The sequence below is a fragment of the Diospyros lotus genome, chromosome 1 (genome assembly GCF_014633365.1).
Source record: "Diospyros lotus cultivar Yz01 chromosome 1, ASM1463336v1, whole genome shotgun sequence".
Taxonomy (NCBI): domain Eukaryota; kingdom Viridiplantae; phylum Streptophyta; class Magnoliopsida; order Ericales; family Ebenaceae; genus Diospyros; species Diospyros lotus.
In genome coordinates this window covers 22303009-22328781 of record NC_068338.1, presented here as the reverse complement: position 1 = coordinate 22328781, position 25773 = coordinate 22303009, and the positions used below count along the sequence as shown (strand labels likewise).

Genomic DNA, 25773 nt, shown 5'->3' with positions numbered 1-25773 from the left:
TTGATACTTTAGCTGAGAATCTACTATGCAGAGAGGTGGTGTGCCAAAGATTTGGTTCTCTCAACCGGGGGTTTGGGAATTACTTTTGCCCCAGAAATATGTGATTCAATGAGATTGCTTTCTTCACACTTGTTTTTCTTATTTTCTGTTTTTGTCTTAACAAAAAAGTTGATTACTTAATAAATCAGCATATAGCATTCTAAATTTTGGTGAAAGGAAAATTCTGAAATTTTTTGTTGTCGTGCACGAAATAACTAATGAATTGGCCTCTGATATCCAACTTTCTTACAAAATTAGAATATTGTAGCTAACAAAATGACCAAGTTTTTTTCTGTTTTTTTTCATTGTGTGTGCGTCTGTGTGTGGAGGTGCTGTTAGTGATATTTTTGGAAAAGGAAGGTTGCCCCACTGTTTTTCAAAAGCCTTGTCATTAATGTCAGTGTAATTTAAGTTTCCTCTGAGAAAAAGTAATGGCACTGCCGAAACATCTGACCATAAAGAAGTTAATATTTTCTGTCTGTCACAATGATGATGTATTTTTCCATGGTTAAATGTCTTCACAAGTCTCCTTTGATATTGTTTGTCTTGGCTCCCTTGCCATCTGAGGCTATTCCATTTTTCTTTTTTCTTTTTATTTTTTTGGCTCGACTCGAGGGTCTTGTATTTGGCACATCTTATACACTTGCATGATTTTTATGATAGGTTTCAAGACTGCAAGAGCAGTTGCAAGCTGAGAGAGATCTGCGTGCTGCTTTGGAGGTTGGGTTGAGCATGTCTTCAGGACAATTTTCGAGTTCTCGTGGTATGGATTCGAAGGTCTGTATTGTCTCCAACACAGTTTGTTTTTCCCTTTTTTTTTCTTCTCTTCTTGTTGTGGGTGTTGATTTAAGTGCTTGGTGCAACATATTCATATGGATACTGTAATGTGAAGACAAGGGCTGAACTTGAGGAGATTGCCCTTGCTGAAGCAGATGTTGCCAGGTTGAAGCAGAAAGTTGCTGAACTCCATCATCAACTAAATCAGCAACGTCAACATCACTATGGCTCCCTGTCTGATGCATCTGATCGCTATCAACTTATCCAAAATAATATTCCTCAACAGTGAGTTGTAAAACTCCAATTATACCAGTTACTTTAACTTCCTTAAATATGATTTATGGACTTAATATAGCCGTCCACTGATCATTTGAGTATGGAACCAACAACAACTAATTGATTTCTGATGCTTGATTTTTATGCTATCAAATATTCCTGTTCTGCCATTGAAGAAAAAGCAAAGTTTTTGTAGCTGGTCCCTTGAGGAAGTTGTTTTGATGTCATAGATGAGTGCTTTGTTGACTTGCATAAATTTTGGGATTGTATTGACAACATATATGATGTGAGAGAATGACAATGACACAAATAGAAGATTAAGTTTTTTTTTATAAGAAAAGACACAAGGTTGCATGGTTGGGCTGTGTGATGTTATACAGCCATAGGATCAAGAATTTCTTTAATTTATTCAATTGAAGGAATAAGATATGTCCATAGATAGAAATAAGTGGGAAGCTAGAATTCATTTAGCTGATCCCACCTACTGGGACTAAGGCTTGCTATGTTGTTTTGAAGGATTTGTTGACTCAATTATACCTGTGAAACTATGGAAATAGGCATAAGGTTTTTAATGTTGTTTGCTACACTTTTTGTTTTCGATTTTTTTGTTTGTGTTTCATTATTTTGAAACCAAAAATATAAAAGGTGTTTGATTGCTTGTTCTTATTTAAAAAATATTTTGAAAACTTTTGAAAAAAAGATGAAAATAGGATGAAAACAAGAAAAAAATGTTATTATATTTTCCGGTTTACTATGATTTGTTTCCCCATCCCTACCCTCCCAGTGACCTTAGCCATTGGACACCTGTTGACCCCTCCATTGAGTTGCCAAGACGTGTTAACAAGTCCCAGTTACCAGAAACTCCCGTGGGAGCTACTGCTGTGCCGTTGACCATTGGAGTAGGCATTATAGCAAGTAAGGTTTCCGGCAGCAAGGAGGATGGGGAGAGTAAAAAACATTATAAAAAATTATAAAATTGAAAACAAACCCATGTTATAAAAAAAAAAAAATGTTTAGTTTTCATTTTTGTGAAACTGAATACTAAAACTGAAACCCAAAACTGGAAGCTCTGTCAAACACCTCTTTAATTATTATTTTTAACCCTACTAGAATTAGTTGATCTATAGAGGATAAATCTCACCTCTTAGCTCCTTCAAGATGACCACAGTTTATAGACACTTATCTTGACTTATTTCCTTTGATACTCTCTCTCTTCTCTCTCTCTGAATGCATATATCAAAAAAGGGTGCACCATAGAAAATGCAAAATTATAATAGAACCATTAATTTTCATGTTGAATCCTGAAGACATAGAAGTAGCCATGACCATGTCCACCAAACTCCTTGGTGTTTAATGACGAGTTGGTAAGAGTTCAATTGTATTGCAACACTAGTCTTAAGTACCACATTGTACTAGTTTTGGTGTTACCTATTATAAGGGCAAACCCCCTCCAACTAACTTTTCATATCTTTTATGGATTTATGGTATTCGTGGACCTTTATTGTTGAGCCTTAGTCTTGTTAAAAGAAAGCCTCTTAAAAGTTTGTTTTCCAGATGGGATGTCCATGCTTGGGAAATTGTTTGATTATTGTTATTTTTTGCTAGTGTTAGGAAACCTCACTTACTTAGGATCTCATGTATAGCTATGTTTACATTCTTGTGAGGTTGTTAGTTTTACATTAGTCTTAAACATTTATGGCATGCACCAAGATCATTTCTGGAGTATACTCTGGTGCCTTTTATGCAAAGAAATTTGTAGACTTCAAATTGTTCACTTAAGTGTTTAGAAAGTAATGTGCATTTGTATAGGATTTAACTTTTGCAAAAACTTCTGAATTATTTACTTTTTGTTCCCTTCATTTTTCAAAAATGTTTTTGTTTGTGCAAGTTTCAGTATTTCCACATGGAAAGTGAACTAAATGATGCAATAGTATCCATTGCTTGGGATCATGACCCTCCACAGGTCAATACTAACCCTTTAAAGCCAGTTCCCTAAGAAAACATTGGGAGACATCCTCGTAAAATGGTTATGGGGTGCTTGCTTTCCCTTACTCCAACTTCCCCTTGTAAGGGATTCACTTGGCCAAGCAAATGAATGTGGTCCACTGATTTCTTTGGCAAAGACTCCATTTTCTCGTACTATTCCCTCAGCCCTTATGCTTCAAACATCCTAGATTACAGATAGCACCCAAAGGCTTCAGCATCTCTTTGGCCAGGACTCTCAAGGACTTTGTAGAATTGTGTCAGGGTCCTAGGGTTTAGAAAGGGATTATGAGGAAAGATAATGGATTGGAGGGAGAAAACAGAATAGAACAAGAGAGAGAACCGAGGAAATTGAGGGAAAACAGAGCAGATCAGAAGAGAGGAATGTAGAGAGAGATGGCCGAATTCAAAATATCATTCCACACAATGACAATTCTCTAACTACTATAGCCTATTTATAGTCTGTCTAGGCTTTCAGTTATTAGAGCAACTAAAAGGTACAAACAGGTAAAGCAGCAAGTACAACCACTAACTAATATATGTAACATACTATGACTAATATACCCTTGGGGTCGTGACAAATTGGAGCTTGAACTCGACAGTTCTGCAAAGATGCTTGGTCCACTCCCTCTCCCTTGCCCGAAGAATCTTCAATTTCAACCTCCATCCTGGAAGAACTCCTTGAAACCTGGCACTTATCTGCATCCCACAATCCCCTCTGCAGCTTGTAGAGGTGCCACCACATTGCACATTTAGGTTTGAGCAAGATTATGCAAGTCAATGTTACATCTGATCTGTCTGCAAAAGGAACGCTGCCCCTTGTCTGTTGTCACTATTACCTCAAAGTCAAGGCTATCTTCCAATGTTGAGCAACCTATTTGATGGGCTTCGTGCTGCATTAGAAATGACCTGAACTCTATGTAGACCCCACAGCTAAGAATCCCATCTTATCAATATTATCTCCTCTCTGTGTTGATCCTTAATCACATTGGTTCTCTCCTTTCTGACATTGAGAGATCTCAAGGCTCTTTGGTGCATCATTCCTCCCTTTCTTGCCCTTGCACAATTTCCTATTTCGACCTAACCTAAACAGCAATTTGAGTCGAAATGTTGACCATTCGATCATACCATGTGGAGATATAAAAAGAATACGTGAATATACAAAGTTAAAGAGTAGTAACATGACAGGGAGAAGGCTGAAGGTATACATGATCTGATTTGTCCATGTCCACGAGAGAAATTTAATAGCTGTATTTGTTTATTTATTTTGATCTCACTTGAATGAATGCGTAGACATAACCATACTTATTGACATATGGAGATAGATGTTTCGATTCAGACACTTGCTATCTCTTATGCCTTTTATCTCTCAAATTAGTACATATATACTCTCATATATTTATAATTGTTATATCACCATTAAGTAGGGATCACTGGCGGTCCAACTTGGTAGCCTTGGACAAGAATGCAGGGAACCAAAATATTATACTTCTCATGTGTAGGATCTAGGTTATGAGATCCTTATTTCAAAAAATGTGTGGCTATGCACATTTAACTTATAAATGCTTAAGATCATCAAATTACCATTTTGAAACGAAGTTCATGAGAATCAGGACATTCTAACCCATCTTATATGAACATTGTGAACTTGCTTTGGCAATGATCAAATAAATCACAGAAGGGCCTAGGATGTGTTTGGTTGTATGCACCATACTCCTATCAATTTTAAGTTGACCTTGCATTTAGTAATAATTGATGGAAACAAATAGATCTGGATGCTGTTCTCTTGATGAGGTTGCATATATAAACTATGCATGTCCATTTCATTTGGCAAAATATATATTTATGGTGTACATTTTTTTCATTTAGACACTTACATTTTTTGTTATTTTAAAGACACCCCTGAACTTGTAATTTTGACTCAATTGTACCCTTTCAATTACACCCTTAAACTATGAAATTTCGAGTCAATTGCACACTTGACAAATTTGTAGAAAACAATAAATTCAAGGGTGTAATTGAAACAACAAAAGTTCAAGGGTGCAATTGATTCGAAATTGTATAGTTTAGGGGTGTCTTTAAAACAACAAAAGTTCGAGTGTTTAAACCAAAAAAAGGGGCAAGTATAGGTGATAAAATATTTATTTGGCCATTTCATTTCATTGATTTCTGACACGAATGATGCAATGTGGCAAAGAGCAAGGGAGTAATGTGCAATTTTCTGCATTTGACTCCAATTTCATGTTATTTTCTTATGCTTTTTAATTTTTTTTAACTCTTGCAGGAAATATTTTCAGCAAGATTTTGATATGACCCTTGCTTTTGTCAACCATGAAAGGAAACAAAGAACTGAGGTACTTAACTTTGGATTGTTCTATTGTTTGTCTATCCTTGCTAGTTCTTATATTTGAAATGGATTCAACCATGAGGGTCCTGTTTGCTTTTCTAGTTGTTTATCAAATTGTGCACAATCCATGCCCCCCCCCCCCCCCCCCCCAAAAAAAAAAAAAAAAAAAAACCTAACCTAAAAAAAAATTAAGTAAAAGAAAGAAAACAAAAAGATAGAGAAACAGATCCTCGTTTATTTTATTTTATTTTATTTTTTTTAATTTGCGGTCTTTGTGTTTGAACTTTTGTCTGCTTTCCCCTTTTATCCCCATTTATGGCCCTCAGCTGCCTGTTAACATCACATTTGGCCAGTACCTAGGGTTTAGCCTAGGATTGGATTGTAAATTGGAAGAATCCGATGGGTTTAGGACCAAGAACAAAATGATTGGAGGGGGAAAATTGGACAGAAATGGGGAAAGATTACAGATAGAAATGTGGGGGAGAGTTGAAGATTAGAACAGAGTGAGAGAGAAATTATCAGGACGGGAGGAAGAAATCAGAGAGAATTTGAGAGAGAAAAATAGGATTCAATTATCATTCAACATATCTCTCCCATCCGTTTACAATAGCCTTTTATAGGCATATCTGGCTCCTAACTAAATGCATAACAACACCCATGTGATTCTAACCAATTGCTAAAATATCTCCTAACAACTATTATAAGCCCATTACCATATTACCCCTCTATTGCTTCTAAGGTCATGACAGTAAGAGATGTCATAGGATTGAGTATTTGTTGGGTTTCAATTTCAATTCCAAAAGGATCAAGTTGAGGTCTATCTTGATCCTGATTGCTGGTGAGTGTTGGGGTTTCTATTTGGCTTGAAGCTTTTGCTTCAATTGTTCCTGGAAATGGGAGTTGGGTTGTGAAGCCTATTTGGGTTCCCGTTGAATTCTTTATTTGGTGTTGTGATGAATAATGTTTTGAGTAGAAGAAATTTATAGACAGATTTATAATAAAGATTGCTGTTGTTTGATTGAGGCTTTCTGGTGGGTATTTGGTGTTTTTTCATTTTTACTTGGAAGAATGTTCAAATTTTTATTAGATTAAGTTAAAGAGGACCATTACAGACCGGAAGAAAACCGTAGATTTTGCTCGAATGAAAAATTCATTTTACCTAGGAATCACCTCCAAATGTTTCACGTACCCAACACAACAGCACAGAAGTTGAGCCAAGCCCAGTCTTCCTTGGCCAGTTGAGATTTAACAACCTCCATATAAGATCTCGGTGACTCAGCCCCCTTCGCCTACGCTCCAATTCTGACCTACCAAAGAACATCTGCAGCTACTTGCAGCCCGAGGTCAAAACTTTTTCCTGACCAAAGATCTACCCATATGATTTCGTCCTGGAAGCCAATATTCTTTCTGAGAGTAACTCTGAGATCTCCTAGGAAATACAGTAGGATTAGCCCAACCAACAAAGATCCTCTCCTCCTACCATAAAGCTTTCTGCCATTAAGCCTGGAAACCACAGCCCCAGCTTCCTTCATGGAATTAAAACAAACAAATGCATACTTAAACTTACACCTAGGTCTAAAGTTCCATGGTATGTCAATATTGAGAATTCTTCTACACTTCCCAAAAGTATTGAAAAAGTGTCGGTCGACCAACTGCAAGATGAAGTCAGTCAGCAAAGACCAAATCTTAGATGCCCTATTCTGACTTTCCCAAATCTCTGCTCCTTTGATAGTCTTTTTCCCTTGAAGATTCTCGAAAGTGCCTCATCCACCCTGCTGGATCCCAACCCCTTTTAGAATCACATCACCTACTTGACTTGAACCCCACACCATCTTGTGTTTCCTCCTTTTAGTGAGATCACAGATTCTCAATTGAGTCACGGCATCACTGTAGAAGTGAATGTTGACTTAGTATAGCTGTTATTGTATACACTTTGTGTATTGTGTTGATTATTAGTTGGTTGTATTTTTATGTTATGCTTGTAGCTGTAGATGATTGTATCTCAAATTCTGATGTATTAGCTGTGTGAGGAGCAGTTAGAGCTAGTATATAATCTAGCCTTATTTCTGTTTGTGTTAGAGGTTGAAATCATTTTTAATTGAAGTCTCAGAATTCTCTCTTTCTCCTTTGTTTTCTGTTCGACTTTTATCTTCCGTTTCAATCAAGAATCACCATTGAGGAGAAAGCACTGATAAAGCTTGTAGCAGATTCAAAGGTGATATGATTCTATGAAGGGGTGAGATCCGATCAAGAACGATAGAGTCAATGAGGGGGCTCCAAAGACGGAAAGGATGGCAGAGACAGAGAAAGGGATTTGAGGCGGTCCAAACCAAAACCTAGAGTTCCAAATGGAACATGAAACGTTGGACAAAGGGAGATGGAGAAAGGGAGTCTTACGACGAGAGGGGTGACCAGATGGGAGAGTCGGAGAGATGATCAATAGAGGCAGTTAGGGTTTAGGGAGAGTTGAAGAGTCAGGAGGTTGGAGGGTTTAGATGATTGTGATTGTCCAAGGGAGATGGAGAAAGGGAGTCCAGAGGCAAGAGGGATGACCAGATGGGAGAAAGGGAGTCTGGCAGCAAGAGGGTTGATTACATTAGGCAATTCTTGAAAGTTTCTCCATATCAGGTATTTGGTGTTATCAACGGTAGGAGATCAAGGCCTCACCATGGGAGATTGGAAACACTCCCAGATCCATTTGGGAATCTTATTCACTCTTGCAACGGCCACTCAAGAGTCATCAACGAATGTCAACGTTGGTAGTAGGTTGCTGGCAGTCAGCAGCTAGCCTCTGACAACTTTCCTCTGGCATTGGTTTGCTGACAATGAAGGGTGGAGGCGGGAGAAGAAAACGAAAACGAAAAGAAAAATTTGAAAACACATTTTCCTTGTTTTCAAAATTTTTCAAAAAGATTTTTAAAACAAAAACAAGTAACTGAATATTTCTATGTTTTTGTTGTGAAAATGGTGAAAGGGAAAATTGATAACTGAAAACAGAAGCTCTACCAATAGGGGCCCTTGTGGCACTCACATGAAGCATTGTCTGCACACCATTCAGTGCCCAATTGTTTTCTTTATCCCTTTCCTTCTGAACATGCCTGGAGCATGTCCTTCCCTTTGTTGAATCATCATGTGCATCGGCCTCATCTTCATCCTCACCACCAGAATCTGCAAGCTCATCCTTTGATTCCTCTTCTCTTCTTTTCTGCCTCATCAAATGCTGATTTCTCAGCATCCTTTTGTTTGCCCCATGTTTCCTTTGCCAGCTTCTTCACATACTCTGGGTCATCAGAAATCAAGACATTGCCAAACAAGGTTCCAGATTTTTACCTGCTACAGCTCTATACCAACATACTTCAAGTTTGGATACACATAGAGATCAGGATCATCTATGAAATCTGGGTTGTCGATCATAGGTGCCTTCCACTTTCCCTTGTAGCAAGGGAGAGAATTTTTCTTTTGCTTCCATGGGCCTTTGTACTAATGAGTTCTCTATAATGAGGGCTAATGCTAAAGTTACTCCCTTGTGACTGGAAAGTCAGGGGTTCAAGTTGTGGAATCAGCTTTATTGCAAAAAAAACCAAGGGATAGGCTACAAAGTCCTCTCCCTTGACTTTGCAAAGCATGGAACCTTGGGGATGCCCATTTATTAGTTCTTTATAATATATTCGAACTACTTATTGCACAATATGTAAGATTTGACTTGTCCTTCAAATGTTGTCTCTTTTTTTTTAATCTTACCCAAGTTGCCTCGTGAGTTTGTAAAAATGTGTCTTTTGCTTTAATTTTTTCAATACAATTCCCTCACTAGGAAGGACATTTGGTCTAAAATTTTGCCACATTATTGTTTTGCATGGATTTGTATTGTCAATGTGATTTTTAGAAGCCAATTGACTTTCTGAATGTCTGCCACTGACCCCAATTTAGTTCAGATAAGTTGCACTTATTTTCTTTGATTTCCTATTGTTTTACAGTTAAAAAAAAGAGTTGTTACTGTATACCCTAATACACCAAAACACACCCATCTGCTATGTAAATATCTTGGAATGTTATAGAAGAGAATGATTCAGTAAATGGTCCTGATATTTTGACATGTGTTGTTGCTAATGTAGCTTGATTTGAAGAATCTAGATTTAATATTAGAAGCAAAGGCTTTAATGCAACAACTGGAAGACCAGTTTCAACTTCTTGCTCATGGCCAGTCTTGGTCCAAAAAGTCAATTAGATGGCACTAATGAGGAAGATGATGAGAAGTATGAAATGATGAAGATGACTTTCTTAACAGGATTATCTAGTAATTAGTTGCTGTTATTATACTCTTTATTTTTTCTAACATTTGCACTTTGCTTCAGTTGAGCCCACACTTGTGCTTTGATCTTCACACTTAAGCTCTGAAAGACCTTTGCATTTGAGTGCACTTAGAGCCTTTAAAAACGCTGGTTTTATCAACATCAATGCTTCTTAAGAATGGTGCATTTATTTTCAAGAGAAGCTGTATTGATTATAGAGGATAGAGGTCCATGCCTGTGAATTTATAATCAAACTTGCCATCTAAAATTCAGTCAATGTGTTGTTGTTCTCTCTTGTGAGACCTGTTCCAGCTTTCCCATCCTTCAGGCTGGTTGATCAGCTGTGCCCATGGTCCAAAGTCTTTACCTGACAAATATATGCAATTAAACCTGCTAGTGTGCAATCCATCAAATGATGTGATTTTGTTTTGCCTGGTCAATCAAAGGAGGCTTAGAGAAATGTTCAAGTCTAATTTCCATTGATCACAAAATAGTCCAGACTAATGTTGAACCCCAGACCTAGAAGTTGTAGCTGAAATTAACTATTTTTACATTGAGTCTGTGTGTCACTTTTTTAATAATTGTATAATATCTTCATCAGTGAGGTTGATATTATAAGAACATGACATACCTAAAGATGGAGTTCGGTTAGTTTGTTCTTGAGCATTGCAGTGGTTGGACAAAGTAAGCACAGTTGTGGAAGCACATAAGTTCCGGACATAAAATGTATAGGTGTAATATAAATACTCAAATACATAAGAAAATGAATCCTCAAATATAAAGGTTGATGGGAACCCTTGTACGGATGCAATTATTTATTTGCAGAACTATATGTCACAATATCCAAAGAACTAAAGGCGGAATATTGATTGCAAAATCCAGCTGAACTGATAACAAGGTGGATAAGTATCCCACTGATACAATCCCATTCTTGGGGTAGTACCTTGGGCTGGTTTTCGCCACTAGGAGATGGTTTTTGCCAATACCTGGTTCTCATTTCCTCCATTTGTGTCTTACATTTGTCTTACATACTCTTAACCCCTTATATTTTGCTGCAGGAGGGTTTATTAGGTCCAGAGTTGAGGAACACTAAAGGGCAGATGTTAACATCCGGCAGTGGTAGCAGGCAGCCTGCTAAGAAGCAATTCATGGACTCTGCTAGCTTTAGTGATTCTAAAAGTACAGAGGCATCCACAAGTATATCTATGGATGAGCTTTGTGCTGCTGATTCTGCCTCCATACCTTCCACTTCAAGAGCAGCGGAGGTAACATTTCTATCAAGAATCTTAGCCGAACTGGCCTATTAAGAGTAGCCGATCTAATATGTGCTGGAGAAGCCAGGTTAATCCGACATTTGCTCGAAAGGGGAAAAAAAAAAAAAAACTGGGCTGTGATTATTAGTTGTTCTGATTCCCATCCCCCCCCCCCCCCCCCCCCCCCCTCTCTTCTTTTTTTGTCGGACCAACTTTCAATCTGTGGAAATGAGAAGGGATGCTTTTGTTAAAGAACGGGGTTTTCATTTTCAGAAATTATTAAAAAAAAATCAGGAATAACTCAATATGAGACTGTCCCCATTTTTTTTTTTTTTTTTTTTTTTGGCGCTAGTAAGACACTCCCCTGTTAAATAGAATACTAGGCCAATTTTCTATTTATTTTGTTTGTTTCTTATCTTTATATTTGTCACTATTGGAATCATTCTTCTTTAATGGAAAGTGAATTCTCCTAGTTACATATACTTTATGGCCACATCCTAAACTGGTGATAACTGTTTCAGGTGTTGGAGTATCCCCGACATCCATCCTCCGTAGCATCCTCCGCTTTGGTAGAATTAACAACCCGGCTTGACTTCTTTAAGGAACGACGTTCTCAGCTGATGGAACAACTCCACAACCTGGATCTAAACTATGGTACAACATCTTCGCAAGATTTTACATATAAACCATCATCTCCTCCATGGAACTGATTGACGATGATGTTCATTATGCTGTTGAGTGGCCGACATCTGGCATTTGTATATTCCTGTACTGCTGCATATATTGCGTGCCTGCAGCCCCATGTTGGGATTTCTCCATTTCTTTTTTATTTTTCTAGATTTAACATCCTGTCCCTTTTTTGTAGTAGAGAACTTGATTCTGGAGCAATGTTGGACGTTTATTTATTCTTGGTTGTAGATTGTCTTTTGGTTCCTCCTTTTGTTTTTTTGGGTCTTTTGGCTTAGTGTCTTTTTGGTTGTTCCTTCCATTTACTGTGTTATCAACAGCGTAACGATAGTATTATTCTTGTCTCTTGTCTGATGTATATGAGTGGGTTTAAGTTGAGAAACTGCCGCTCGGGGACCTGTTTCTCCTTTGGGGTCATTTGTCAAGCGAGTTAACACTTGTTTTGTAATATAAATTTATCCATGTAATAATGCAATACTATTGCTTTGTTTTTTTCTGCGACTAATTGGAAATGATAACTTGTGTCAGTCATTGTCAAGTTTAATAGTGTTTGTTAAAATGAGTAAAATAAGGTTGAAATATTTTTTAGATTAAGATGTAGGTGGTCAAGATAAAGTTGAGAATTATTTTAAGATTTTTATTAAATTATTTATTAATTTTTTTAGAATTCATTGAAAATGATATTTCTTTTTATATGTTCTTAAATACATATGATAAAAAATAAGATTTTTTTATTAAAATATTTTTATTATTAAATTTATTTAAAATTATTTGTTAACATTGATAACAAGTTTATGATTAAAATTAACTACATATTTAGCAAATTAAAATTTTTTTCAAGATTAAATATCATACTTTATTATAATAATGTAATAAAATCAGTAATAAGTATATAAAATTGAAAATAAATTTTTGTATTAAAAAATTAATGTTTAATAATAAATTAAAATAGTCATTACCTGCCTTTGTCAAACAATTGATATCTCAATCTTAATTGAGAACATATTTAATCATATCAATTTTTGCAATAAAAACAATAATACTGATATGATCAAGTAATTGGTTTTCTTTCGATTTCACTAGTAATTATAAACTTCTCATTTATACTTACAAATGGGATATCATCTAGAAATTTGACTAATTTTTTCCCTATGTTGTGATCTCTTTCCTAATTTGTTACTAATTGATCACAAACTTTTCTTCATTATCTCTGATAGGTTAATAGAATCATTGACAATTGAAAACTCATTTGAAGAGCTATTTACTCCCATCCTCTTCTTCTACCTACTTGTGTACTCATTCCACATTTACTAGATTTTATACAACCACCATAATGTCCATTCTAGGGTTGGTTCAACAACATTTACACTATCATCAATGTCAATATTCTAATCATTGTATTTATCCTCTGCATATTCATCAACTACTATTCCTATCTCTTTATAAATGAAATTTTGTAAAATACAACAAGCAACAATAATTTTGTTCACTATTTGCTAAAGTAGTAAGATCCATAAACTAATATCTTCCAACGAATCTTTAAGCTACTGAAAGCTCTTTCAACTACACTCCGAGCTTAGGAGTGTCTCCATTTAAAGTACTCATCGGGACTTGAAGGAGAAGGATGTCCACTTCCAAAGGTTCCTAAGTGATATCGATGGCCCTTAAATGGTGACAAAAAACTAGGTCTATTTGTGTAGCCAAAATCAACTAAATAATATTTTCTTGTAAATATTAAAAAAATAATTAATTAGTTAAATATCTAATAACTTACAAAATTTCAAGATAAGTTTTTACGTAATTTACCAATTAGAACTTTGAAGCCATTAGGTTTTGTTATTGCATCTATCAAAACCCTACTGTCAGTTGTTAAACCTTCCCATATTGGATAAATGTATATAAACCTGTCAAATCTATCGATTACTCAAAGTAGATATGTAGAAATTTCCCTTTTTTCTATTTCTGTAACAAGTCTTTTTATCTTCAGACACTATTACTTTAATATGGGTGCCATCCAGTGCACCTAAATAACCCTATACGAAATGCAAATGTTTTAACATTAATATATGATTAATGTGTAACTTCAAAGCTAATTCAAAATTACTATAAAGGATTACCTCAAAAACCTTTCAATGTATTTCCAAGCAATTTATTGTTACTAGTTCAAGATCCACAATCATCATTAGGTAAAGTTTTAAAATGACAAACAAAACTTTATGGAAAACCTCACTAATGGTTTGCCTTGACCTAGTCCAATCAGTGTTTAGGTATCTATTTTTCATACAATATGCACAAATATTGCGAAAAATAACCACCATCTCTTCTATTGTAACAAACTTAGTTTCTTTTAAACCAACATGCCTTAACAAATTACATAACATATCAAAAGTTCTAGTATCCATTCTTATAGTGCATATTGCAGTTCTGTCATTATGGAGCAACTTGTTAAGTTGTTTCACCTGCAACCTCATTTTGATGTAAATTAGATTTTTATTAGGATTTCTTACCTTATAGGAGGTAGGGTCATCCAAACTAAGTTTGAATACTTTTGCAACATCTACAATAACACTTGCTATAGATCTAAACAATCAACATATTACAATTATCGATCATAACAATCCCTCAGGATCATCATCAATGTCTCACGAGGCCTCGTCCCATTCAATATCAAACTCCTCAAGATCAATATTATCCATTGCGATTACAAATGAAAAAAAGAAAAATAGTAAATAAGAACTTCTGGGCAAATAACATTATTTTTCAACATATAAATGATTATTCTTCAACAATCAAGTAGGGGTGAGCATTCGGTTTAACCGAACCGAATCGGTCGATTTTTAGCAAACCAAACCGAATCGTTTTTGCTACGTTAATCGAATCGACCGAACCGAAATATGACTACTAACCGGTGTAACCGAAACCGAAATAATAGACTACGGGTTTGATCTAACCGAATCGAAAACCGAACCGATTAATCACAGCAATAACCGAAAAAAAATCGAACCAAGCTTACACAAAACTGACTTTGCTTGTTGTCTTACTACCATATGCGAATAACAATTTAATTTTTACTGTTGATCATTTGTTTCCTTACCAATGAAATTTCTAGCCTCCTACTTTTCCAGAACATTTCATTCTAGTTTTTAACTATTAACAAAGTCTTAGCACACATTAATTCACCTTCATCATTTTTGACCATAGAACTATTAGAGTGTCTCCTATAGTTTGCAAGCTAGATTTCCACAATAAGTGCTTTCCCAACAGTATTCAGAACTACACATTACAAATAACATCATCCATAACCACAATAAACAATTTTAAGCCAAGGTAAAAGAATCGCCTAAGGTAAGAGCATGACAAAAATGAAGAAAAAACAGGCATATCAATGTTTTTTGTTTTGACTTGGTGACTTGCTTAGCATGCATTTAAATTTTGAACATAAAAAAGTAATCAAATTTCAATGCATGACATCAAAAATCAGTACAATGTTTAGCAGCTAGGGCCAAGTTTGGTTATTGAAACAAATAACACATAAAGCTATACCAATTGAAGAACAATCTCACCTTTTGACGATGATTCAATTATGACAACATGCATAGTCATATTGTTGGAAGGAAGCTGCAATCGATTGGGGTATAGATTCCCATTCAAAGGACTGTGGGAACATACAATAATGCTCTGAAGAGTGAAGACCCGTCTCTTGCTTACTCCAATCTGTATCTCAATTTATCAACCCCATTTCGGCATTTCCCTTGAACATGATGCAATGCCCCTCCAAATCCTCCACACTAACAGTTGATGCCTTGGATAAAGCATCCATAGAATCAAAAGACTGCAAATAAACAGAGAAACAGAACAACATCAAAATCTAACACTTCTAATAGGAACAGACAAAGAAGCCAAACTAGGTAGAATTGATATGGTTTAGGATTTCTAATTGTTTGGGAATATATTTTATTTTTCCTTTTTGGTTTAGGATTCTTATTTGTAGTTGGATTCCTATTATAATTATTTTCCTCTTTAGTATAAGATTCTCTTCTATAAATAAGGATGCTTGCGGTAGTTTTTATCATCAATTAGAATGAAATAATAAGTCATACTTTCAGCTCAAAATCTAAAGCCTTTAAATCATACTTTTAACTCAAAATCTAAACCACGTGGAAAGACCCAAACCATAAAGATTGGACAAAAGGAGCATTGAAATTTAGTGAGGCATACCTTAGAAGGTGAGATGATTAACGATTTCACAAATTGCTCATATAAATTAATTGAAAATAATTTTACACCTGAAAATGGTTGAAGAGTAATGTCATTAGCTAAGTGGACATTTACTGATTTGCAGAATATAAAATATATACAACTAAAAAGTAGAAAACATATATACTTACAAATGCACGAGAAGTTCAAAATCAAAAATCTAAATTTCCATATTGGACGTTGAGTTGCTGCTGTTTATGATAATCTTGACAATTCTAAAATCAATATGCAAAATGAATTAGTATATAAATAATTTTCATGTATTGAACTAACTCTTGAGTAAATTTAAAAAGAGAAATTGAGTTTTACCTTCTTCAAGTTGTTCAACATGCTCCAAATCTTCTTCAACACTCATTGGAGTAGTAGATGACCGAAGCCAATTTTGCCTACAAATCAAGCTTTCAACGACTTTAGGAGATAGAGAGCTCCTAAATGGATCAAGTACTTGACCCCCAGTGCTAAATGCTGATTCAGACGCAACAGTAGAAACTGGAATTGTCAATACATCTCGAGCCATCGAAGACAAAATAGAAAACCTATGACAATTTGCTTTCCACCATTTCAAAATGTTGAATTCTTTAGCTGGAGGCTCACACACTTCACTGAAATACTTATTCAATTCTGAAGGCACAATTGTAGGTCCACTACCGCCGCCACACTTATGTTTTTTGAAGCGAGAAAAAATGGATTTTCAGAGTTGTCCTCATCATCTACCACAACAGTTGGAGTAGACACTTCAGATGGCTCTCTAACATCACCTCGAAGTCCCAACTTTTTCTTATATTCCTCATATAAAGCATGTAAGGAATTTTTCAATAACAAAATTACACTAACTCCTCTCTCACCCTGATACATCTCTTTCAGTACATATTCCATATATTCTAACTTGTACCTCAGATCAAGTACCACAGCAATATAAACTAAGTAATTTGTTTTGTGCGGATCCCCCCAGTATTTATCAAACTTTTCTTTCATTTTTATCGCAATTTCCATCATTTCAAAATCGTCACTCTTCAACCACCCCTGTAAGAGACAATGCATCTTACCAAGCTCATGAAAAAAAGTGTTGAATGTGATATATGATGAACCCAATACTCGCAAAGTTAGTTCATAAAAATGTTTCAACACTTTGACAAAAAGTCTGACCTTATTCCAATCCTCTGGCTTCGGTCTCCCATCTATAGTAATAATTTGGTTCAAATCAGTATTCCAATTACTTGTACTAAGATCAAGTTTAAAACAAGGATCTTCTTTTTCAAATCTTTCAAAAGCCCTCTCAAACTTTTAAGCGATCTCTAACATCAAGTAGGTGGAGTTCCATCTAGTTGCAATGTCTAACAATAACAAGCCCTTACATTCAATTTTTTCCATTTCAGCACATTGTTTGAATTTTCTCAATCTTGCTGGGGATTGTCTAACATATCTCACTGTATCCCTAACTCTCATTAACGATTCATTTAGGTCTTTCAACCCATTTTATACAACTAAATTTATAATGTGAGCCACACACGTCATATGCAAATATTGCCCATTTCTTATGCTAGTATCCCATTTTGCCATTTTTTTTCTTGAAATTAGCCACAACAACATCATTTGAACTAGCATTATCCATTATCAAAGTAAAAACTCTATCAAGTTCCCATCCCATGAGACATTTCTCAATTGCCATAGCAATGACATCACCTTTATGACTAGATATTGGACAAAAGTTTAAGATTTTTTTCTTCAAAATCCAAGTATTGTCAATATAGTGCGCTGTCAAACACATATAATTCATCCTTTGAATTGAAGTCCAAGTGTCAGTAATTAAGAAAACTCTTTGACGTGAATTTTAACTCATTCATCATGTTCAACCTCTCTTCATTAAATAACTCAAAACAATCACTAGCCATAGTCCAACGTTAAGGAAATCGAAATTTTAGACAAATAACATTCACGAAGTGTCTAAACCCCTCACGATCAACAAACTTGAAAGGTAGTTCATCCACCATCAACATACGACCTAAAGCCTTTCTTGCAACCACTTGATCAAATTTCCAATTAACCACTGCAACAACATTATCACCACCCTCTCTCTCACCCCTTGTTGCAGTTGATTGAAAATGTAATTCCATTTGACGAGATTCTACAACATGAGGGTGTTTCTTACAATTTCTCATATGATTCCTTAAAGCTGTAGTCCCATTTTTTTTGGGGATCACAGTAGAACTCCTTATAACAATAGTTGCATCTTTGTTTAATCTCACCCTCTGAATTTGTAAACTTGGTAAAATGATCCCAAACCTCTGACCTAGCTCTTATTGATTTTCTCTTTGCCTTCCCAAGTGATGTTGTACCTCTATCATTTTTTAGTTGGCTATCTTGGGTTGGTGCTATTGGTGCAGGCCTTGAACTATCATCCACACTAGTAGAGATATTTGTGATGTGAGTCATGTCTTCTTCTCTTGTCATCTAAAATTAGATTAATACAATTGACAATTGTAATTTTAATTTAAATGTATTTAAAGACTAAAGACTGAAGAGTAATTTTAATTTAATTTAAATGTTTTTAAAGACTAAAGACTAAGGACTATGACTTTACGTACATTGCAAGAGGAGGACGTTGAGGCTGCCATTTCGAATGAAGTACTAGTGTAATAACACTTATACTCCCTGTTACATTACAATAATATTATCAAAATTAGTCTCTTTCAAATAATAATAATGTTGTCATTACTATTATTTGAATGGCCTTGGAAGGATAATCTTAGTGGAGTTTAAATAGTACCACCACTAGCATCCATAGAAACCTATGTTCATGAGTAGTATACTGTTTTGTGCAACTGTGCAAAGATATTCTGTTGCTATAAATTGATGATGCTATTAATTAAAATAGTGTTGTTAATTAAATGTATTCTACTATTAATAACTTAATTAAATAGTGTTGTTAATTAAATGTATTCTATTATTAATAACTTAATTAAATAGTGTTGTTAATTAAATGTATTCTGTTTGATTATAGAGAGAGAGAGAGAGAGCCAAAAAGAAACATAAAGCAGAAGAGAAAACCCTAGTTTCAAATTCTAGTGAGTTCTTTTCTTTCAATTAAATGTATTCTAGTTCTAGTGAGTTCTTTCAATTTTACATAAATTAACATAAATCATGCATATTAGTTGATTATAAATGAAGTCGGAAGCCAAACCCTAGTTTGGAACCAGATAACAAATTAGGAATGTAGTCTTTTCTCATCAATAATAAACCTTAAGACAACACAACATAAAAAAATAAACATTTAATTCTACCCAACCCAACCAAACCAAACACAAAAATTCACAACTACAACACATTTTAATTAATCGGTCGGTCAGCAACTCAGCATAAGTGGCTGAGCCATTGTGGCTCGTAACAGTGTACACGATTCACATGAAGTTGAGTAGCATATCAAAACCAAAACCACAAAACCAAAATAACTCAAAAAATTCCTAGGAGTGGATGGAAGATAGAAGGCCGAAGTCGAATAGACGGTGACGATCGACTCTAATATATGCAAAACCAACAACTAAGTTAAAAACCGGAGAGAGAGAGAGAGAGAAAGAGAGCAAGACGCGATGAGACTCATCTGTCACTTGTGTGATTATGTCGACGTCTAATAGCAAAGGGCAAAGCGCCGGATGGCAGAGGCGACGAAGGAATCGAGGGCGACGGAAGGCGGAGGCGATGAAGGAACCGATGGCGATGAACGGTGACATCGGCGATGGTTGGGGTTTGGTTAGGAAGGGGGTTAGGGTTTCCAATTTTTCTCTCTCTCTCTCTTTGAACTCGAGAAGCCTCTCGAATGGAAAATGTGGCGCACGAAGTGAACTGGGGTCAGGTGGGGTTTACGGCTTCTAAGTGCAAAACGACGTCGTTTTAAGAAGTGCAAAACGATGTCGTTTTAAATATCGGTCGGTTCGGTTTATTTGGATAATTAGCCGAGCTAACCGAACTGCAAATAAACCCACATTCTAACGAAACCACAACTAGCTATGCTAAATAATCGAACCAAACCGGCTAGTTCGATCAGTTCAGTTAAACCGAAATATTGCACACCCCTACAATCAAGTACTAATATCAAATCAAATGTTATTATTCTTACAAAAATTTAAGTTTACAATTTGCAAAAAATTTGGATTCTGAAAGAAGATTGCAATTTGTAAACTACACATGAGAAAGCATTGCACAACCTTACTTCTACCACATGACAAATTTTAAAAGGTGAAATAAAAACATGCATAAAAATAGTACCATGAAGCATCAAAAAAAGGTAATTGATTAAGCATGATCAAGAGGAAAATAGGAATGATGCCATGATACACTTGAGATTAAGATAAAAGAAGTATTAACCATATAATAAATTTTGATAATTCCAATGAATAGAAGAATGACCAAAAACTATGAAAAATATTTAGTATAGCACAAAAGGCAAGCAGTTGCAACACAGCAAGTTGATGAGATTAGATACAAAGTGCTAAAAGGATAGAATTGCAATACAAGGCATCTGACACTATAAGAGCACTGATGTGAAGCTGCATAATTGATCCAAGATAATTGGGACAATGCTCGTCCAAAAAAGACTAACTAGGTGATGTATAGGTAAAATGGGTAACTATTATAACCCACACAAATATATATATATATATAGGTAGGTAACTATCACAACATGTTGTTGCTATGATAAGGGTAGTACAGTCCCAAACTCCTATCAAATCGATGCTACCCAAGTCAATAAGCAGGCTGCAAGCCATGAGGAAATATCGACAAAAGGCCGACGCAAACACTGCAAGCATTTCATCCATGACTCTTATGACAATTTTATTGTTCATGTCCAAGAATGTAGTTGGAAGAACTAGAACCTACCAAAAAGGTTGAGTGAGAGTGAGTGAGAAGACAATTTAGAAGTGTCCAATAGTTAGAACAAAAAAGAGAAGAAGCAGAAGAATTTGTTTTAGCTTAGCTTATTAATTACCAATTACCAACCCAGAAGTGAAAATTTTACATAAGAATGCAAGTTTTAATGGGTTTTGCCATTAAATTTTAGAAAAATAAGAGAACCAACCATACTTTGAGATGCTCCTCCTTACCGATCAAGCAGCGATGGACTGAAAGAGATTCTAGGTTAAGGTAGGGCATAGGGTGCCTATCATTGTAAGATCCACCCAAAAAATTCAAGAAAAAAGAACAAATAAAATAGTATATTTTTAGAAATATTTGGAGAAAGAGCAAAATAAATTAATAAATATCAGGGCAAGGTTGCGACAGAGGCAACGACGTAAACAACATTTTGTGGTAGAGGTGAAGCAAGCCCTGGTGGAGGAAACGACAACAGGTGAAGCCTATGGCGGAGGCGACGACCGAAGGTAAAGTAGGTTGCGGTAAAGGCTACGATCGAAGCCAAGCAGGTTGTAGCAAACTCTATGGTGGCTGCGGATGATGCAGAAACAAAGAAGATGAATAGGGAAAAAAGATGTACATGAAATAAAAGAAGATGAAATAGAAAAGAAGAAAGAACACTTTACATTTCCTTCCCTCTACTGTTTCCATGGAAGCATGAAAAGAAAAGAAGATGAAAGAAAGATGAACATGAAAGAAATGAAAAGAAGATTAGCATGATAGAAATGAAAACAAAAGAAAAGAAGATGAACGAGTGAAAGAAAAGAAACAAGTGAGGCTTTTATACAAAAGGCATATGGGTAATTTATACTTATCTGTAAAATCTTAAATAAATTTATCTAAGGAGGGGGACCAAATAAATTTATCTATAAAAAGTCTGATAAGAAGTTATGTAAGGGTTTTTTCAAAGATTGTCAGATAAGTTTAACAAACACATTAGAAAAGATAAAATCTGAAATGCTTTCCATATCTTACCTTTTTCATCTCATATTTCAATTAACAAACGTTACCTTAGGCTTTAATAATCGTTCTTTTGTGGTATGATTGGAAAGTCACAAAATTTGAGTTGTAATAGTAGTTATTTTGCAAAAATCAAAGGGAATATAATGCTAATGCTGTGTACTAATATTACCCTTTTCTAACCCACAATGACACATGGATAAAAGGATATCTCAACCATCCTAGTGTTTTGAAAGGAAATAGGGGCCCGAGAGCACCAACTTTTGGTGGATCAATGCCAGGGTTTATACATTTTCAAAGCATTTTCATAAATAGAAACATGCACAACGAAAGCAAAATAGAGTACAACAAATACAAAAATGACCTTGCAAGACCTGGTATTAATCATCCATATGCATCCACAAATAAAAGCCATCCATAAGGGGTTTACCGGTATACCTCTACAGATGATTTTCGGTGTCGGATGTCTAATGAAGCGCCTCATCCTTGCTGTTGAATCTGCTCCCTCAAACCTGCAATGCTGGGTGACAAGCCTGCATCCTCAAGTGTGTAGGACCTAATCGATTCACGCTTGAGACTCCTCAAAACCCTTCAATCGAGACGTGTTAGGACTCTCTCGATGAAGGTGAACTGAAGTTGTTCAATGTCCTTTTTCGATTGCAATGTGGTTGTCTAATAACTGATCTAAATGGGATAAGAAGAAGATAAGCTACAATAGCCAAGCTTGGAGTAAGAAAAAGAAACAACAAGCAGCAGAGGTGGAGGAAGAATAGAAGCAACAAAAAAGCAACGAAGCAAGAAGATTAAGAAGATAATGGAGTACCTTAGGAGCCTTCTCAAACATTTTCTCCCATTTTTCCTTCTCTACTAAGCTTCCCGTTCACCTGCCTCACCATTCCATCTCCCATCCTTATTATAATCATATGCATCAGAGCATTAAATGCTTTGACACAACAAATCAGCTAAGCATTAATTGGGTAAATAATTAACTGTGTGAAGTTCTCGGTTGACCGCTTGAAGCGGGCAACCATTTTCTTACACTAGTCAATTGAGACGGTCGACTGTTCAGTCGTACCAGTAAACCACCTTAGGCGATTAACCACTTCGAGCACTAGTCGACCAATATTGCCAGCTCTACTACAACTTCATCATATTACACTTAGTCCCGCTATTAACTATTAATAGTTTTTCCACTTACTATTAATGGAACCAAGGCCCCTGTTAACTCTTAACGGTGTGCCCCGCTAACTCTTGGTGGTCTCCCATATGTATAGATCCATATAGCTAACTCTTAGTCACAACTGTCATCACTAATTCTTAGTGACGTGAAACACATTAACAACAACGGTTCATTAATCTGATACATTACTTAGTATGCGTGTGTCTTTCTAAGTTCATAGTCATGTAGCAATCAAGACACGTCAACTCTTTGACGTTAGCCGAACACTTCAACCTACTAAGAGAATCTCTCCAAATTTTCAAAACACCCTAAAAGATTTTAAGTATCATTTAGCTAGGACTCAGGATGATCCTAATGGCAATCAAGTCAAAACTTCATGTTGATCCCTTAGGGTATGGTCATTCAAGAAGAGGGGTGAATTGAGTGATTAAAATTTTTCTCAATTTTAATAAATATTCTTGATTAATGATTTTATTAAAAAATATATATTCGATAAATATATTAAATTATATTTGAGATTAATAATAAATGTAAGCTACAAGATAAAACAAAAATAAATACAATGAGGCACAACACAATTTATAGTGTGGTTCGGAGTCTTTACACACACTTAGTCCACTCTCCCAAGGTCTAACCACTCTTGGGGTTCCACTAAAATAATTTCACCAAGGTTTTCTTGGAAACTAGATACGTACATAAATTATAACGGATTCTAGACAACCACTATACTAAGGTTTTCTTCCTACCTTATCTTGAAAACTAGATTTACCTAGATTTTAATGATTCTAGGAAACCTATACAATCTACAATGGTAATTTAAATATTACAAATAATTTGTCCACACTTGGACACAAATAAATAATTAAGAACAAATTATACAAGGTAATAATATTTAAATAAATAAATAAATTTGTAACCTCAAATGGAGAAGTTTGGATTTGTCGTAAAAGACTTGAAGAACTTTTCTCCTCTTGCCTTGTGGCTCTTTGGTGGATGTGCAATAATATTTCGAGAGTCTCAGATTGCTTGGATGCTTTGTTTGAGAGCGTTTGAGAGCTTTCGGGACCTTTGGATATGCAATGGAAGTACTTTGATACTAAAAAAATGAGTTTGGGGGTATTTATAGCCATTTTGAGCACTTTTCCAATGATAAAAATTTTGACCGTTATAGTAGGAAAACTTAGTATAACTTAAAATTAATATGTGCACTCAAATACCAAGGGGGCTTATAAATTAGCTAGCAAGGGAAGACTTGGACAAATAGGAAGTCCTGGGTTCAAACCCAAGCACATGCACCTAGTTGTTAAAATACTTTTTAAGATATTTTTAATAGAAAATAATATTTTTGATAATGCATATGCTATGAAAAATATTTTATAAATTAATCTAAAAAATATTTTTAATAAGAAATAATATTTTTAGTAATACATTTGCTATGAAAAAAATAATTTATAAATTAATAAAAAATAATTTGGTACTACAATTAATATATTTAAGAAAAATACTCTTTTTGTTAATCATCAAAAATACTATAATTTATATATTAAAAATTCTCTTTTTCTTAATCATTAAAAATTAATTAATATGAGCAAGTTGGCTCAACATTTCATATAAACCTATTAAGACTTTTCGATTACTGTGCACTATAGTCCTTCCACTAACTAATATCCCAATTGAGTGAGAGTCATTGACTAATTAAACTCACAGAACTCGGTACCTATGTCAGATCCAGTATAGTGTGATCATGGTAGCATTTCAAAATACTTTCGATATTGGAAACTCTTTCCAATCATGCTCACCCTGGCCAAGGGATTTTCAATTACAACCAACTTAGATCACATAAGATGTTCACCCCTATCAAATGAAGGTTAATGGATCTCATCAGCTAACATCTGTCTCCATACACCACTGCACAAAGACCACATAGAAAGCATCCTCACCACTTACCCCGGATGGTTCTGCTCAATAGAAAATCCTTGACATTAGTGCACAAGATAACTTTGTTGCTTCCGGTCAAAGGACCAAATATACAATCGAGAACTAGCAACAAATCATTAATCCTCCAAAGCGTGTAATCTGTCGTAGGCGTCACATTCAATGGATGTTTAACTAATACCTACCTACATGTCTACTATATGCATATCATGCAATGTGACATGTAGCATTTCATGCCTAACAATGGTAGTAGCCCATGTCCCGATCCATAATTGATAAACCATATTCTCCTTCTGATAAATCTGAGAACTAGAAATACCTTTAAGAAATCATGAACTAAAGATTTTCGTCATATTATTCTTAACTATTAAGAATAGGATCTCTACCAAGAAATCTAATAATTCATTCATAAAGTTGAGATGGAAAGTATGAATGAAAATATAATATTTTATTAATTATCAAGAATACATCATAAGTGTCACTCAAATACATCTCATGTAGTATAAATTTAGCTTTTAAGGCATTTTCACTATCATGTTTTTCACGCCTACTCTCGAGAGGAAATTTGAGTGCCGCATGGTCTAGTCACTTATATCGATCATAAAGGTCAAGTTAAAACTGGTCAATGTGGCCTATTCACTAGGTTGAGATCATGATTATTACTTTAGGATATCAATTAAATGCCAAATAGGGTAGGATATGTCAATAATTCCAAAAAGTATATTCATACAAAGAATTATGAATTTTTCAAATTTCAAAATCTAAAATATAAGGCTAAATGATATTGTCCAAATGCAACATTAAAGATCTTTCAATCCCATGTATTCAAAAGTCTCCGCTTATAAAGTACAATAAAAAAAACTTATAATGGTTGCATTTGGA

General features: G+C 35.1%; 1 protein-coding gene across 1 annotated transcript in view; it reads left to right on the top strand.

The window, feature by feature from the left end:
* Positions 1-12143, top strand: part of LOC127799291 (rho GTPase-activating protein 7) — a 73780-nt gene extending 61637 nt beyond the window's left edge. Inside the window, exons 18-22 of the mRNA XM_052333208.1 lie at positions 703-816; positions 932-1101; positions 5360-5429; positions 10770-10976; positions 11486-12143. Of these exons, the coding sequence (XP_052189168.1) occupies positions 703-816; positions 932-1101; positions 5360-5429; positions 10770-10976; positions 11486-11674 (750 nt within the window). The 3' untranslated portion in view covers positions 11675-12143. The remainder of the gene's footprint in view (positions 1-702; positions 817-931; positions 1102-5359; positions 5430-10769; positions 10977-11485) is intronic.
* Positions 12144-25773: the final 13630 nt, after the last annotated feature.